Source organism: Monomorium pharaonis, chromosome 9 (assembly GCF_013373865.1).
Source record: "Monomorium pharaonis isolate MP-MQ-018 chromosome 9, ASM1337386v2, whole genome shotgun sequence".
Lineage (NCBI taxonomy): Eukaryota > Metazoa > Arthropoda > Insecta > Hymenoptera > Formicidae > Monomorium > Monomorium pharaonis.
In genome coordinates this window covers 14230244-14245546 of record NC_050475.1, presented here as the reverse complement: position 1 = coordinate 14245546, position 15303 = coordinate 14230244, and the positions used below count along the sequence as shown (strand labels likewise).

At 35.0% G+C, this 15303-nt stretch overlaps 1 protein-coding gene across 6 annotated transcripts in view; it reads left to right on the top strand.

The window, feature by feature from the left end:
* LOC105830797 (glutamate receptor-interacting protein 1) overlaps positions 1-15303 on the top strand; it is a 136043-nt gene that overhangs the window by 14423 nt on the left and 106317 nt on the right. For 2 of the 6 annotated variants that reach the window (XM_012670382.3, XM_036291788.1), the window contains exon 2: positions 13417-14114. In XM_012670382.3, coding sequence (XP_012525836.1) covers positions 13580-14114 — 535 coding nt within the window. In that variant the 5' untranslated portion in view covers positions 13417-13579. The remainder of the gene's footprint in view (positions 1-13416; positions 14115-15303) is intronic. The other 4 variants (XM_028193285.2, XM_028193283.2, XM_012670384.3 and 1 more) reach the window with 4 other exon arrangements.

Genomic DNA, 15303 nt, shown 5'->3' with positions numbered 1-15303 from the left:
GCGGCGCCACAAACGCTGTTCACGAAAAAAGTATGGGAGATTACAGCCCCTGATGTGGGTAAGAGAGTATTAAATAAAGTAAAAATGTGAGTTAAAGAAAACAGAAGAGAAAAATACGATAAGGCTAGAGAATATAAAAATGAGCAAGAGGTAGATTATATTCATAGAATTTAGGAAGATAATTAGGCGAGAAAAAGAGGACGAGAATATACGTAGATTAGAAAAAGAAGTAATATAGTGTAAAATTGTAAGATATGTAATATGTAATAGTGTGTGTAAATGAAATTGTTTGTAGATTAAGAATTTTAGAGTAAAGGAAAGAATAGACTCAGATTGCAGCCTCTAAGCGAAATTGAAAAACAGAAAGAAGAGGAGGAGGAAAGGACTGCAGAAAGAACATCGAGAATAGGAGAGGACAACGAAGCAGAGCGTATACACAAGGAAACGTGCAAATAGCAAATAAATGCAGGCCCTGAGTAACGAGATAACAGAATTCTGGAAGAAATTATAGGAGAAAATCCAGAAAGCAACAATAAAAGTAGGCGTACAGAAAGAAAAGGAACAGATTACAAGATCTTGTACAATAGAGGCTGTACAAGATAGAAGAGGAAGATATAAAGGATTTTAAAGTGTCGAAAGAAAGAGTTATGAGAGAAGATCAATTAGAGAAAAAGAGTAAACTAAAGGGCTTACTGGACCAGAAGCAAGATAAAGGAAATGAAGGAAGGAGAAGAAATAAATTTTGAAGTCTGAAAAGACAATGGAATTGTAAAATACATAACTAAAAAAAGAGCAGGAAAAGAATAAGAAACAACATAGGTAAGGAAGAAGGAAAATCTGCTTGGCAAAACTATTGAATGGAACAGAGTTGTAGGAGAGAGAAGAGACAAAAGGAAATATCAAGGTAAAGGAACAATGTTTTTAGGATCATTATTTATTTTAATCCATACTGTGCAGAGAGGGAGAAAGAAGTAAAAAGTGTTTCACCCTCTTAATGGATGTATTGGAAAACAGCTTACGATAACGATAAAAGAAAAATTTGAGTTGTATATTAGAGGAATTAAGAAGTGTAAAACCAGACGAAAGAAGATTGAAAAAAGGTACAAGGACACGAGGGTGATAGTAAGGACAAAAGAATTGGCAAAATTTGCAGTACGACGAAGGAAACAAGACGGGGCTGTGAGAGTCTTTTGGTTTTCAATTTGTAGATAGCGAAATTAAATAGGTACACACAGAATAGAAGAACAGGAGATGTATAGGTTAAGAGAGGATAAGGTCACGAGAGGAAGTGTAGAGGTAATAGAACGTAGAGGGAAAGACTTAAATAGAAAAGTAAGTATAGTATTACTAGTATAGTATTATACGAAGTAAGTATAGTATTATACGAATATAGTATAAGTAATAAGAAGATTGTAAACAGAGAAAAGATGGAATAATATATAAAAGAAGAACGATGAGATTTGATTAGTTTGTAATATAGATAAGGTTTTGTGATTAGAACGGTACAATAGGATATGTTATGTTATGATAAACATGCTAGGAAAAAAAGAAAAAGGGCAACTAACAAGGTACGAAATCTAGGATTAAGAATTTATAGAAATAATTTTTAGTAGAGGAAGGTGAAAGAAATGTTTAGGGAAAGAGAGAAGGAAGGAAAAAAGATAAAGGTTTTTATAGAAAGATTAGTAAATAAAATAAGGGAGAAGGATTATAAGGATGTATAGTTATAGGTTGAAAGAAAGAAGACTGTAAACAAAGTGACGATAGGAAGATAGTGCGAGAAAAATGTTTAGAAAAATTAAGATAGGATTATATGTATTTTATGTAGAATTCTCTTCTTGGCCATGAGATGCTCAAGAGACTAAAGTTTATTATTATAGATGAAATTCTTGCGATAGAAATAATGTAGGATTATAGTGGAGCAATAAGATTAGATATGTTATATGATATGAATAAAGTCATGCGACGTATCAATTAAGATAGATGGATCGTTAAATGAATGGATGGAGGTATGTGTGTGATAGAAAAATTGTAAAGTTTTTTCTTGGCATTGTAATGCTGAAGTGAATAAAGAATTATTATTACTTCTATGGAAACACGCCTTATGGTATAATTTTTTTTAAATGACATATATTTTTTAGGTATTGTTGCGCTTTCCGAAGCACTCTCGCACTTCCACCAACACACACTCTTCCGCTCGCGAGCGCGACGGAATAAGAACACGAAACTTTTGGCGAACAAGAAACTTTATTGAAAGTTGCGAACACGTTTACAACCACTCCGAGCACGTCCGCACGAGTTGACGTCTCAGGAAGTTCTAAACAAAACCATTTGTTTATACATAACTAAGCAACGCCGAGGCCGTTAGACTCAGCTGACTGAGGCAATCGATATATTGATTTTTCGCGTTAAGCTTGCGCTCACAACGCACGTAAAGCTCACCCTCGTGAAGCTCGCGTTCGCAACAGTATTATTCTAAATTTTTATTAAAAAATATCAAAAATTGAAAAGTTATGACTTCTTAGGTAAAAAAAGGCAATTTTTTGAAAACTTTCTTGCAAATTTTTTTATGTTAAAATCTAATTTTTACATTTGCTATTAGATAATATTTTATATCTTTGTTTCAAGTTTATTTAGTGTTTTTTTTTGTCAAAATAATGAAAATACCCAGCTAGCCAGGCCTGTTAAAATCACATATCGTGAAAGCTTTACAGCAAGGATTGTTTCAATTTTGACAACAATTTTATGACAAGTAATTGTCTGTTGCTTTGTTTTCTAAAAGTTTTGAGCAAATTTACGGCAAAAGTTTTCATCACACGATGCTGCAAATAACAGAGAAAGACTTGTACATAAATATTACGTATAGAAATTACAAGATTTGTTCCGACACGATAAAATGCAAAATTTAAGCAAATAACAGAGCAAACCTTGCTACACGACATGACAATAAATTTATGGCAGAAACAGGAAATCTTGTTAAGCCCAGAATAACGGCAAATTAGTAGCAAGAACAAAATAAAACTTGCCGAGCATACTTTCGCAACAAAATTGCGACAAGGTGTGTCCGTAAACAGCTTAGTTTTTGTTGGCAAGGCTTGTCGCAAATAGTATGACGCACATTTTATGCAAATAACAGGGTTGCATTACCGGGTTTTAAATTTTATTTCTGACTTTACTATCTATCTCGAGATGGCGCATTTCTCGTGAAAAAGATTTACCTACTGGATTAATAAAAGGGGCTCGTCGAGAACAGAGAACCAAGTACGATTGCACCATTCACATTTGATATTGGACTAATCAGTCTAATATTTTATTTTTGTTGATCTAAATTTCGACAATATTTGTTCTGTTCTTGCCACAAATTTGCTATCATATTGTGCATAGCAAGGTTTGCCTTGTTTTTGCCACAAATTTACTATCATGCTATGTACAGCAAGGTTTGCTCTATTCTTGCCACAAATTTGTTATCATATTGTGTACAGCAAGGTTTGCCTTGTTCTTGTTTCAAATTTGTTGTTATGCTTTACTAGCAAATTTTACCCTGTTATTTGCATAAAATATGCGTCATACTATTTACAACAAGCCTTCCCAGCAAAAGCTAAGCTTAATGCGGACACACCTTGTCGTAATTTTGTTGCAAAGGTTTGCTCGAGTTTGCGGCAAACTTCGCGCAAAGTTTGCGTCATTTTGCTAGCTGGGTAGTTATTATGGCAAGTAAAAACGTGGGCTAAAATTCGCTATATTTCGGTGTAACTACCACGGAACTTTTTAAAAATGTGATCACAAAGGATTAAGAATCTGTCAAATATTTTAGCCGATATTCATCATAGACAGGTCTTATATTTAAGATTATCTTAAGTACTGCCTTAAGATGTCATCAATCAATCACAGACCTGTATTAGCATCTTAAGACCATAGAGCTTATACTAATGGAGGGGCCTTGGTGTGTTGTGACGCGCGCGGGAAGAATCGACAGAGAGGTAGATATATTCTGTCGCTTTTTCTATGGGAACAGGTCCGTAACTATACAATCTGAGGCCTAATTCTTGAAGTCGTACGAAAAAAAAATGCTTACAAAGATAACACTGTGTATTCGTCAAATGGTACATAACTTAAGATCTAAAACATGCATGCCAATCAATGAATGCACAGTATTATTTTTGTATGTAAAAATTTTTTGTACAAATTGTAAAAAAGTTTCTTCGACTCACTCATTAAAACTTTTTTGTATAACTAAAGAGAAATCTATAATAATAATAAAACACAAAAAGATAAAAATAAGACATGTAAATATGTAAAATAAGAAATCGTTACAACATTATTGTAAAACAAAACATTACGTGCTAGGCCTATTCTATTAGAGGTAAGTACAAATGTACTTAAACCTATATTCCTAGCTGTAATTTTATTTATTTTCCTTTGCTAATTTTATAAATCTTATTTTTTAAATATAAATTTGCACTTAAACTTTACAAATAATTAAAGAAACACAAGTATACATGTAAATAATAAAAGTGATAAAATAAGATAAATACCACATAATATATATATATATATATAAAATATTTGAAAATTTTTTGTAATTTTCAAAAATATTAAAGTAAATATTTTAGAAATATAAATTAAAACTAAAAAAAGGAAAGGTTAAATTAAATAATACGTTTTATTAAATGTTTAAATAATTTATGTAATGTTTATTTATTATTAAATAATATATCCCACATAGAAATTGGCATCCAGTGGACGTCCTATGGACATCCACTCCTCCATAAATCTATGGGACGTTCATGTACATGGTGGAAGTCAGATGGACGTCCATTGAAGATCCAGTAAACTTCCATGGCTCCATTGGATGTTTACTTTCACGGTGGTAGTCAGATGGAAATTTATTAGAGATCCAGAGTAAACTTCTATGGTTCCATTGGATGTTTACTTCCATAATGGAAGTTAGATAGACGTCCATTAGAGATCCACTAAACTTTCATAGCTCTGTGGGATATTTACTTCCATGATGACAGTCAGATAGATGATTCACCTTACCTCTATAATAAATTTTTGTCAAACATCTTAAAAAATATCCATTATGTACGTTACGCGGATAATTAATAGAGGTTTGACGGAGTCTCGATGGACCACTGATGGACATTTCGTGGATCATTAGTAGATGCTTCACGGAGCCTTGATGGACGACTGACGGATGTTTCGTGGAATCGAAGCTCCTCTACCAATCATTCACAAAACGTACGTCAATCATCCGACGAGGCTGTGTAAAACTTCACTACCCACCGCTACGTGGCGTGTGTTTCTTGTGAATAAAATGCACTTTTTAAATGAATAAAAGGGGCTCGTCAAGAGCGCAAAAGGAAGTAAGATTTCGCCATCGACATATAGTACAAAACTGATGAACTATACCAGTCTGTAAAAAAGATTGATAAAAATGAGAAGGATAAAATAAAAACTTTTATTTAAGAAAAATGATATGTTTAAAAAAATATTTATAAGAAACATAATAATACATTTAAACAAGAAATATTTATACTCAACGCTATTTTAAGTATAAAATAGTGTATTTTAAGTATAAAATATTCTTGAATAAAGGTATTTTCGCATTTTGTTAAGAATATATTTTTTTATACGTAATAATCCACGAATCATCCGTCAGACGTCCATCGAGGCTCTCTGAAGCTTCTATCAATGACCTACACAACGTCCACTATACAACCTTTACGACGTCCAATGGAGGTTCAGTAGACGTACGCAATGTGGAACTATGGATTTTCAATGGCTCTGTATAGGATGTCCAATGGACGTTCACTGGAAGTTTCAAACTTCCATGACAGACGTCCAATGGACGTCTATTGGAGGTTTCGTTTCTATGTGAGTAACCCAGATAGCCAAGCGAGATTAAGCATATCGGGCAAATTAATACACTGCATGTATGTTGTAAACTTGCCCACAATTTGCTGTCATTGTAATTTAACATAAAACGAAGTTAACATCAGGAGAGCAAATAACCTTCATGAGTTTATAAAATTATAAGTGCATGCATTGAGAAATAATAAACTTGTCACATTGACAGCAATTGTGCATGCATGTTGACAACTTGCCGTCAGTTTGTTGAATTCTAATGTAGAATTTTATATGATATCAGAACAACAGACAGTTTGAGGAAACACCTTGGCTTTAGTTTGTTAAAATTAATAGGGAATAAGTGACAGCAAAGTAACAACATGTTGCCTTTATTTGGCTATTTGGGAAATTTTGTCATTTTTTTTCTTATTCGTTTTTTAGAGATTTTGTCCTCTGAAGATTGATGAACAAAATTTTGCACAACAAATTATGATACGTTATAAATAGGTACAAAATTTTGAATAAAAAATCATTATTTTTATGAAAAAATACCGGTTCTCTAAAGGTTAATATGCATACTTACAGATGAAACGATATATCACTTTTTTTTTCATAACGTCTTTTACAAATATAGCAAGTTATTGCCATTATAAATAGCAACACGTCAAATTAATTTTATAATATGCATACTTACAGATGAAACGATATATCACTTTTTTTTTCATAACGTCTTTTACAAATATAGCAAGTTATTGCCATTATAAATAGCAACACGTCAAATTAATTTTAATTATTTTTGTTTGATATTGACCTGTAACGGCCTATATAGGCTTGTGCCGCTCATATTATATGTGCGCTTCTTTCTTTCTAGAAAACGGAGTGGTGGGAATGTTCAACACAAAAAGAGAATATATGAGAATATATTCATGTCTCTGTTGATTCTCCCCGCGCAGACTCTTTTACCGTCGGCATATAGCAATGACCCCTCCATTAGTATAAGCTCTATGCTTGAGACGGATCTTAAAATAAAACTCAACTGTGAATATACCGGCCTCTGTCATATGTAGCTGCCATATACAGGGAGTCCCAGAGCATACTGGTCAATGTTCGTAAAAGGGTAGATGGGATCGAGATGTACATAAAAGTCCAATATTGTTATGAGTTTGGTCTGCTAATAATCGAGATACAAATTTTTTAAATTATGCGAATAAGAGCGCGCCTTGCGTGCCAAAAAAAGGACTCGAGCCGCTCGAGCCATAGCACGGCCTACTGTCTCAAGTATTGGTTGCCGGTGGCGGCGGCGCACAGTGTTGGCAAATCGAATATTTCGGGACAAATTACTCTAAAGTCGTCAATTTTCAACCAATCTTAATTTTTTTTTTTTTTAATAAAGCTATTTGAATTCGTAAGAGATCCCTCGAGGCCGATTTTTTAATTTTTTTACCAATTAAAACGTGCAAGCCTAAAACTTGAAAACCAAATAACTTAATAATCTCTTAATAATCTTACATCCATAATATCAAAACTTTTATGCTGATATCTGGTATATAACAGTAAATGTACATCTGTGAACTTTAATAATAAACCACCACTAATTAAAGATATTCAGTTGCTGATTCTCAGTTAATATTAATAAAAGCAAGGATGTAATAAAACGCCTAAGATTAGCTGTTTATAAAATACCCAAGATGCGCCACAGGGAGGCTGGTTCTTAGTACAGTGTACAGACCAAATGCGTACACTGCACATGCGCACGGACCAAATACAATCCATGTACATTGCAAGCAGAGTAAAGTCCACATAGGTTAGCGACTTGGACGGGGTGGGGGGCCGAAGGACCCCCTTGCACCCCCCCCGTGTGTGTGTGTGTGTGTGTGTGTGTGTGTGTGTGTGTGTGTGTGTGTGTGTGTGTGTGTGTGTGTGCGTGCAAAGTATTCACTGCATCACATGGGTTTGCGACTTTTCGTGTGTGGTCCATTTGGTCCGTGCGCATGTGCAGTGTGCGCATTTGGTCTGTGTCCGTTTGTTACTATGTCCGTTTATTACTATGCGCATCTGGGACTTACTTATAGAATACACATCCATACATCTTATGTATATTATATGTATATTTTCAATGAACGTTAATACATTAACGTCCATTGAAAATGTACATATGATATACATAAGATGTATGGATGTGAAATAGATCTCTGCTGGAGTCAATTCAAAGATACATTAAATATACATTGGATATTAACTTAAATTCTCGTGGATATCCAATGGACATTCAACGTGAGCACCGGGTTGGTCCGAGTACCACAGTCCGGTCGTCTGCAATGAGGCAGAATGCCGATGGAGTCTCCCGAAGAAGCCCATACAGCACAAAGCTCCGATTAAGCTCCCAGGGAGTTCATTTTGCTGAGCTCCCGAGAAGCTTACAAAATTCGACAAAACAAGCTCCCAGGGAGTTCATTTTGCTGAGCTCCCGAGAAGCTTACAAAATTTGACAAAACAAGCTCCCAAAGAGTTCATTTTGCTGAGCTCCCGAGAAGCTTACAAAATTTGACAGAACAAGCTCCCAGGGAGTTCATTTTGCTGAGCTCCCGGGGAGCTTACAAAATTCGACAAAACAAGCTCTCAAGGAGTTCATTTTGCTGAGCTCCCGAGAAGCTTACAAAATTTGACAGAACAAGCTCCCAGGGAGTTCATTTTGCTGAGTTCCCGGGGAGCTTACAAAATTCGACAAAACAAGCTACCAAGGAGTTTATTTTGCTGAGCTCCCGAGAAGCTTACAAAATTTGACAGAACAAGCTCCCAGGGAGTTCATTTTGCTGAGTTTCCGAGAAGCTTACAAAATTCGACAAAACAAGCTCCCAGGGAGTTCGTTTTGCTGAGTTTTTAAGAAGTTTACAAAATTTGACAAAACAAACTCCCAGAGATTGAACATATCGGGTAAATTAATGTACTGCATGTATAGTCATAAGCCGCGAGTAGTTCGCAAGATCACCACTAGGCGAAGGCACGGCGCTCTTCCTTCTCGTGAGAAAATTTACTCCAAAAGGCTTATAAAAGAAAACCATCACTCACGGCTTACCTAGCAGTTAGTACTTCACTAGCAGCAAAGTGTAATATATATTGTTTTTGTTACACGAAGAGAGTTCGTGGGCCTTCGTAACTCAGAGAGAGCTTCCGAAAATTGAGAAAATATAAAAATAAAATTTTTTCCGGCAGCTCCAATGTCCGCTTTTAAGAACTCCCTGAGAGCTTTATTTAAGCTCGCAGGGAGTTCAGAAATAATGTTTTAAGAACTCCCTGCGAGCTTCAAAATAATTCCCGTGAAGCTTTTATATAAGCTCCCTGATAGTTTCATCTAAGCTCTCAGGGAGCTCCCAAAAGCGGACATAAGAGCTCCCGGAAAGCTTATATAGAAATTTCCCGGGAATTACTTTGAAGCTCGCAGGGAACTCTTAAAACATGATTTATAAACTCCCTGCGAGCTCAAATGAAGCTCTCAAGGAGCTCTCAAAAGCGGACATAGCAGCTGCGGGCGAATCTTTTGGAAGCTTAAATGAAGCTTATGAAAAATTTTGTGAGCTCCTCGGGAGCTCCCCGGGAGCTCCCCGTGCTGTATGGGAGTTCTTGGAAGGCTACGAGCTCACTTGGACCAAATATCAGATTCCAAGGCCCTTGTGAAACTTCACCAAAAAAGTCGCTTAGTATAAGCCCGGAATGAGCTCGCTATACGCGGCGTATGAAGCTTGGAAGCTGGAAACTTAGATTGCCCTCTCGTCGTGGGTGGTCTCCTTATGTAGGCCAACACTGTCATTTGACTTACGAGTTGGAGCGCCGCGCTTTCGCCTAGTGGCGGCCGCGCGCACTATCCATGAAAGGTATCTTTCTAGATATTTAAGAAAGAACACGTGTGTAGGTACATAAAATTTACATATAATGTTCGCCGGTAAATATATTTGCCAGATCCATGTAAGAATGTTCATCGGATATCCATGAAAGGTATCTTTCTGGATATTTAAGAAAAAACACGTGTGTATGTACATAGAATATACATACAATGTTCGTCAGTAAATGTATTTGCCAGATCCATGCAAAAATGTTCATCAGATATCCATGAAAGGTATCTTTCTGGATATTTAAGAAAGAACATGTGTGTATGTACATAGAATATACATACAATGTTCGCCGTTAAATATATTTGCCGATCCATGTAAGTATGTTCAACGGTTATACATAAAGAGGTACATTTCTGAATATTTATTGATGTTCATAAATTAATGTGCGTACAACATTCGTATATAAATATACGTGTATGTTCTTCATTTGTATATTTATATCATAGATATGGATATACTATGGATGTCTATAATATGTTCATTATATGGATATACTTTTATGTTCGTCCATATATATGTATATAATATCCCGTATATTCTACGCACATTCTGGATCAATAACGGATATTCATAGAATATCGTGTGCTATCTGGGCTCTCTCTCTCTCTCTCTCTCTCTCTCTCTCTCTCTCTCTCTCTCTCTCTCTCTCTCTCTCTCTTATTAATAATATTTCGTCTGTCTTGATCCACTCCAACTTTATGTTATTCGCTGATGACTTCTAAATTTACTACTCCTTTTACCCTGCGGATTTGAGCGATGCAATATATATTATCAACAAAGACGCTGACGCCATCTTTAAGTTGGCAACAATCAACGATTTAAATTTGAATGCCAGTAAAATCGGGGCGATGATTGTGGGAAGCAAATAGTATGCTGCTCGTCTGGACTTCCATTTGTTGAGGCGTGTGTCGATCAGTGATCGGTTCCTTCGTTATGAAGCTCAAGTGCGCGCCTTGGGTATTATTATCACTCCTACTTATTATCACTCCAGTCCTTGGACTGGACCCCCCAGGTCAACCAGTCTATCAAATGCATGCACTTTGTTCTGCGCAAGCTACGCTTCTATAGGCATTCTCTTAATTTCCAATTACGAAAAAACTTGTGGAAACCTTGGTGTTTCCTTGTCTCGACTATGCTTGTGCTGCGTATTCTAAACTCAACAAAACTTTAACATTGAAACTTCAGCGGGCGCAAAACGCTTGCGTCAGATGTGTCTATGGCAATCTTTCTCGTAGATCACACATTACGCTTTATCGCCTTGCTGTCGGCTGATTATCTGTTTCCTCTCGCCGGGCGTACTTTGTTGGGATGCAGGCGTACTCTGTGTTGCTGCGACGATGTCCTTCGCATATCTCCCAACTATACCAGTTTGTTATCTCTTCTCGGTGGTGCGCTTTTCTCAACGTCTTCCCCTTCGTCTTTTCACCTACCCTACTCTCCGAATTGCAGCTATGCAAAATTCATTCTTTATTCAATCCACTATCCTCTTAAACTCCATCCATGATCTGCTTTTTAATCCTGCTGACAACTCTTCTTACTCCTCTGATTCTTTTTTACTCTCATTAACTGCTTTTAAGACTAGTCTCCACTCTTTCCTTCTTGAACGGGACAGTACCGCTTGAGCTCATCGGGTGGAAGTCGAGGGTCTTACTGCACCAACGAACATTTCCTTACTTACATTAACTACTTATTGCGCTTGATTTGCATACTTATTTTATTTTATTTTTATTTTTGCATCATTCTTTTGCTATTTTCTAGTTATTTTCCATTGTATACTAGATACATATTGCTTATAATTTTAGCTTATAATTTGCTACTATAACATCTGAATCTTTGGCTTTTTTATGCTTTCTCTTAGGATAGTACTTTCATATGTATTACAATATTATTTTCTCCTTTTGTTTATAATGTATTTTATATCACTTTACTACGCTTTATTATCTTACTGATCTTCTGTATCCTTTTTTTTTTCAATTGTACTATTATTATAGTTGTGTCATTTACCATGTTATTCTTGAGAGCCATATAGGGTTATACCCTTTGGCTAAATATACGTTATTAATCAATCTCTCTTTCTCTCTTCATTCCTTCTTTCTGCTAAAAACATTGTTTCTCCTTCTAATTTCTTGTCTTTCGTAATCTCTCTCTCTCTCTCTCTCTCTCTCTCTCTCTCTCTCTCTCTCTCTCTCTATCTCTTTTTCTGTCTCTCAGTCTACCTATTTCTTTTCTTTCCTTCTTTTTTCTTTTAAAAAGATTTAAAAATTTTAAACATATTATTATATGATATATTTTATGTACTATTTTAAAGTAAAATTTTTAATTAAATTATAAATTATATTATATCTTAATGTTGTTTCCTATTTCTCTCTCCCTCCCTATCTATTTATTTATCTATCTATCTATCTCTTTTCTTATTTTATATTTTATGTATTATTTATAATAAAATTTTTAATAAAATAATAAATTATATAATATTGTAATATTATTTCCAATTTATTATTACCGGATATTTCTCCTTCTTATTGCCTATCATTCTCTCTCTCTCTCTTTCTCTTTCTGTTCCTTGAAAAGTACGCGAAATGTCAAATTAATCTTTATTCTTTACTTTATTTCTTAATCTTCTATAACAAAAAATCTTTCAATTTTAGACTTAAATTTTAGACTTTTACAGTCATTGACATTGCTTTCAATAGAAAGGACTTCCAGATACATGCCGCGTCCTGGTACAACGTTGACGCAACGCTCTATCAGGACGCGACATGTATCCGGAAGCCCTTTCTATTGGAAGCAATCTTCAAATTCTTTTTCTTACACAACAAATAACTTTACATGATATTTTACCTTCTTATTTCATTCCTTTCTCCCTCCTCTCTCTCTCTCTCTCTCTCTCTCTCTCTTATCTCTTTCCTTTTCTTCTCTCTTTTAAATGAAATGCATGCTCTGTCAGATATGTAAAGTACGCGAACTGACACCACAGACGCTTTGCGCGCGCTACTTAACTTTTTACTTTTTACTTTTTAAAAATAAATTACAACGATAATTGTATAGATAATATCTATACAAATTTGACAACTGTCAAAATTCAATCAATGACAGCTACTCTTGGAACACGAAATAAGCGCAGTGAGAGAACCAATTAGTATCACGGAAAAGAGGCAACCATACATTTCGAGACTTTCGAGTATCGATTTAACATCTCCTTTTTAAAATAGGAGAGAAGGATAAATATTTCAATTATACGATAATGAATATAACAAATTCCTTTTAAAGGTTTAAATTTCTAACAAACTTAATTAATTTTGATTGCAAAAATATTTTCCATCAGATCATGTATCATACTTATAATATGCCACAGTATACAAAACTAGTTCTTTTTTATTATTTTACCTTTTTAAAATTGTGATATAAAAGAGCAGTTTGGTAAACGGAATTATATTCTGTACCAAAATACTATGGAAAGCTATCATCCTTATTTTTATGCACAAAGAAAGTTTTTGTTGAACAATATTATTAAATGTTGATGGATGTAAAAAATTACGAATTATATATTAAATATTTTTTAACATTTAACCTGAGTAAAAATACATTGGATAAAAAAGAAGAGCTTTTGTCAAAATTTATATTATTTGTAAGTGATTTGTGATTTGTTATTTATTATAAACTGGAATGTCTACAGTCGTTACATGTGTAAATTTATACACAAAAGAAGGAGAACGGATTGTAAGTTAATCCTAAGTGAAAAATTGCTTTCTTCTTCAAAAAGATAATAATCATTTTGTTGGATTGATTTTTGGGTAATATATCAATCACGGTTTCGAATCACTGAATAGAGATTGACAATGTTCAGTTCATTAAGGCTGGCGACGATGCGTTCGCATAAAAGCCGAACTAGACCAGGAAGCGTCGCCACATCTGCAAGTTCCGATTCCACAAGAGCTGAAGAGATGCTCACACAAATACAATACCACCCTCACAGTTTTCTACTGCTAGATGACCAAGAGACATGCACGAGCAGCACATTATCATCGCTTTCCAACGTTTCATCAAAGGTCGCTCAAGTGAGGGTGGAGCGTGAGGACGGTAGTCTCGGTGTGACTCTCCGCGGAGGGATGTCGAGAGCTTTGATAGTAACAGGAGTTAAGGCCGATGGTCCAGCTGCCAAGGAAGGCAGAGTCAGACCTGGTGACCGATTGTTGGCGGTGGACGATACTGAATTGCGAGGATTAACTCTGGCAGAGGCACAGCGAGCGCTTAAAAGAACCTCAGACACACCGACCGCATCTCTCACGATTGAATACGATGTTGCAAATATGGAGGAGACACGGGCGGCCACGTCAGGTCCATTGCTTGTTCAATTGGAACGTGGCCTTTCAGGTATATTTGTCCTTCAGATATAAAAAGTTTAATTTACTTGCTTAAAACAAGCTTACGGACGGGTTGTATTTTTTGGTCGATTTTCGAGACAATCATTCCCATTCTTTTCATTTTGTAGCTTCTAGATTACTCGCAAAGACATAAAAGAAAGATAAAAACGCATCTAGTAACGTAAATTTATTATGTGACATTTAATCCCACATAAAAATTGGCATCCAGTAGACGTCCAATGGACGTCCACTAAACTTCCATAGATCTATGTTTACTTCCATGATGGAAGTTAGATAGACGTTCATTAGAGATCCACTAAACTTCCATAGCTCTATGGGATATTTAATTCCATGGTGACAGTCAGATACCCCGATAGGAAAAGATTGATAAAATTGTATGACAAAATATTGTAAAAAATTTTATAATCCGTCATTATGAGGGCATAGTTGAGAAAATAGATGTAGAAACATTAACCTTTTATAAAACATTAATAAATGTTTGCGCAATTAAATTTTGAAATGATATGTAAAGATTATAATGTGATAATTTTAAATGCTAAAATAATTGCAAAATATTTATGTTTCAATATTTGTCTAATCTTTAACAAATATTATTTAAGAATTATATTCTGACAAAACTGTTGCGTTATGGCGAAATATCTTAGCACAATCTTTAATGTCATTATTGTGCAATGTTCGCAAAATATTTTTATCGGGGTAGATGATCCATCTTACCTCTATAAATTTCTGTCAAACATCTTAAAAGATATCCATTATACATTACGCGAATAATTTAAAGAGATTTAACGAAGTCTCGATGGACGACTGACGGATGTTTCATGGATCATTGATAGAGGCTTCACGGAGCCTCGATGGACGACTGACTGACGTTTTGTGGAATCGAGGCTCCTCTACTAATGATCCACAAATCGTCCGTCAATCATCCATCGAGGCTCTGTAAAACCTTCACTACCCGCGGTAGTGGCGTGTGTTTCTTGTGAATAAAATGCACTTTTTAGGTGAATAAAAGGGGCTTGTCAAGAGCGCAGAAGGAAGTAAGATTTCGCCATCGACATATAATATAAGATTGATAAACTATATCTGTCTGTAAAAAAAATTAATAAAAATGAGAAGGACAAAATAAAAACTTTTATTTAAAAAAAATGTTTAAAAAAATATCTATAGAAAACATAATAATA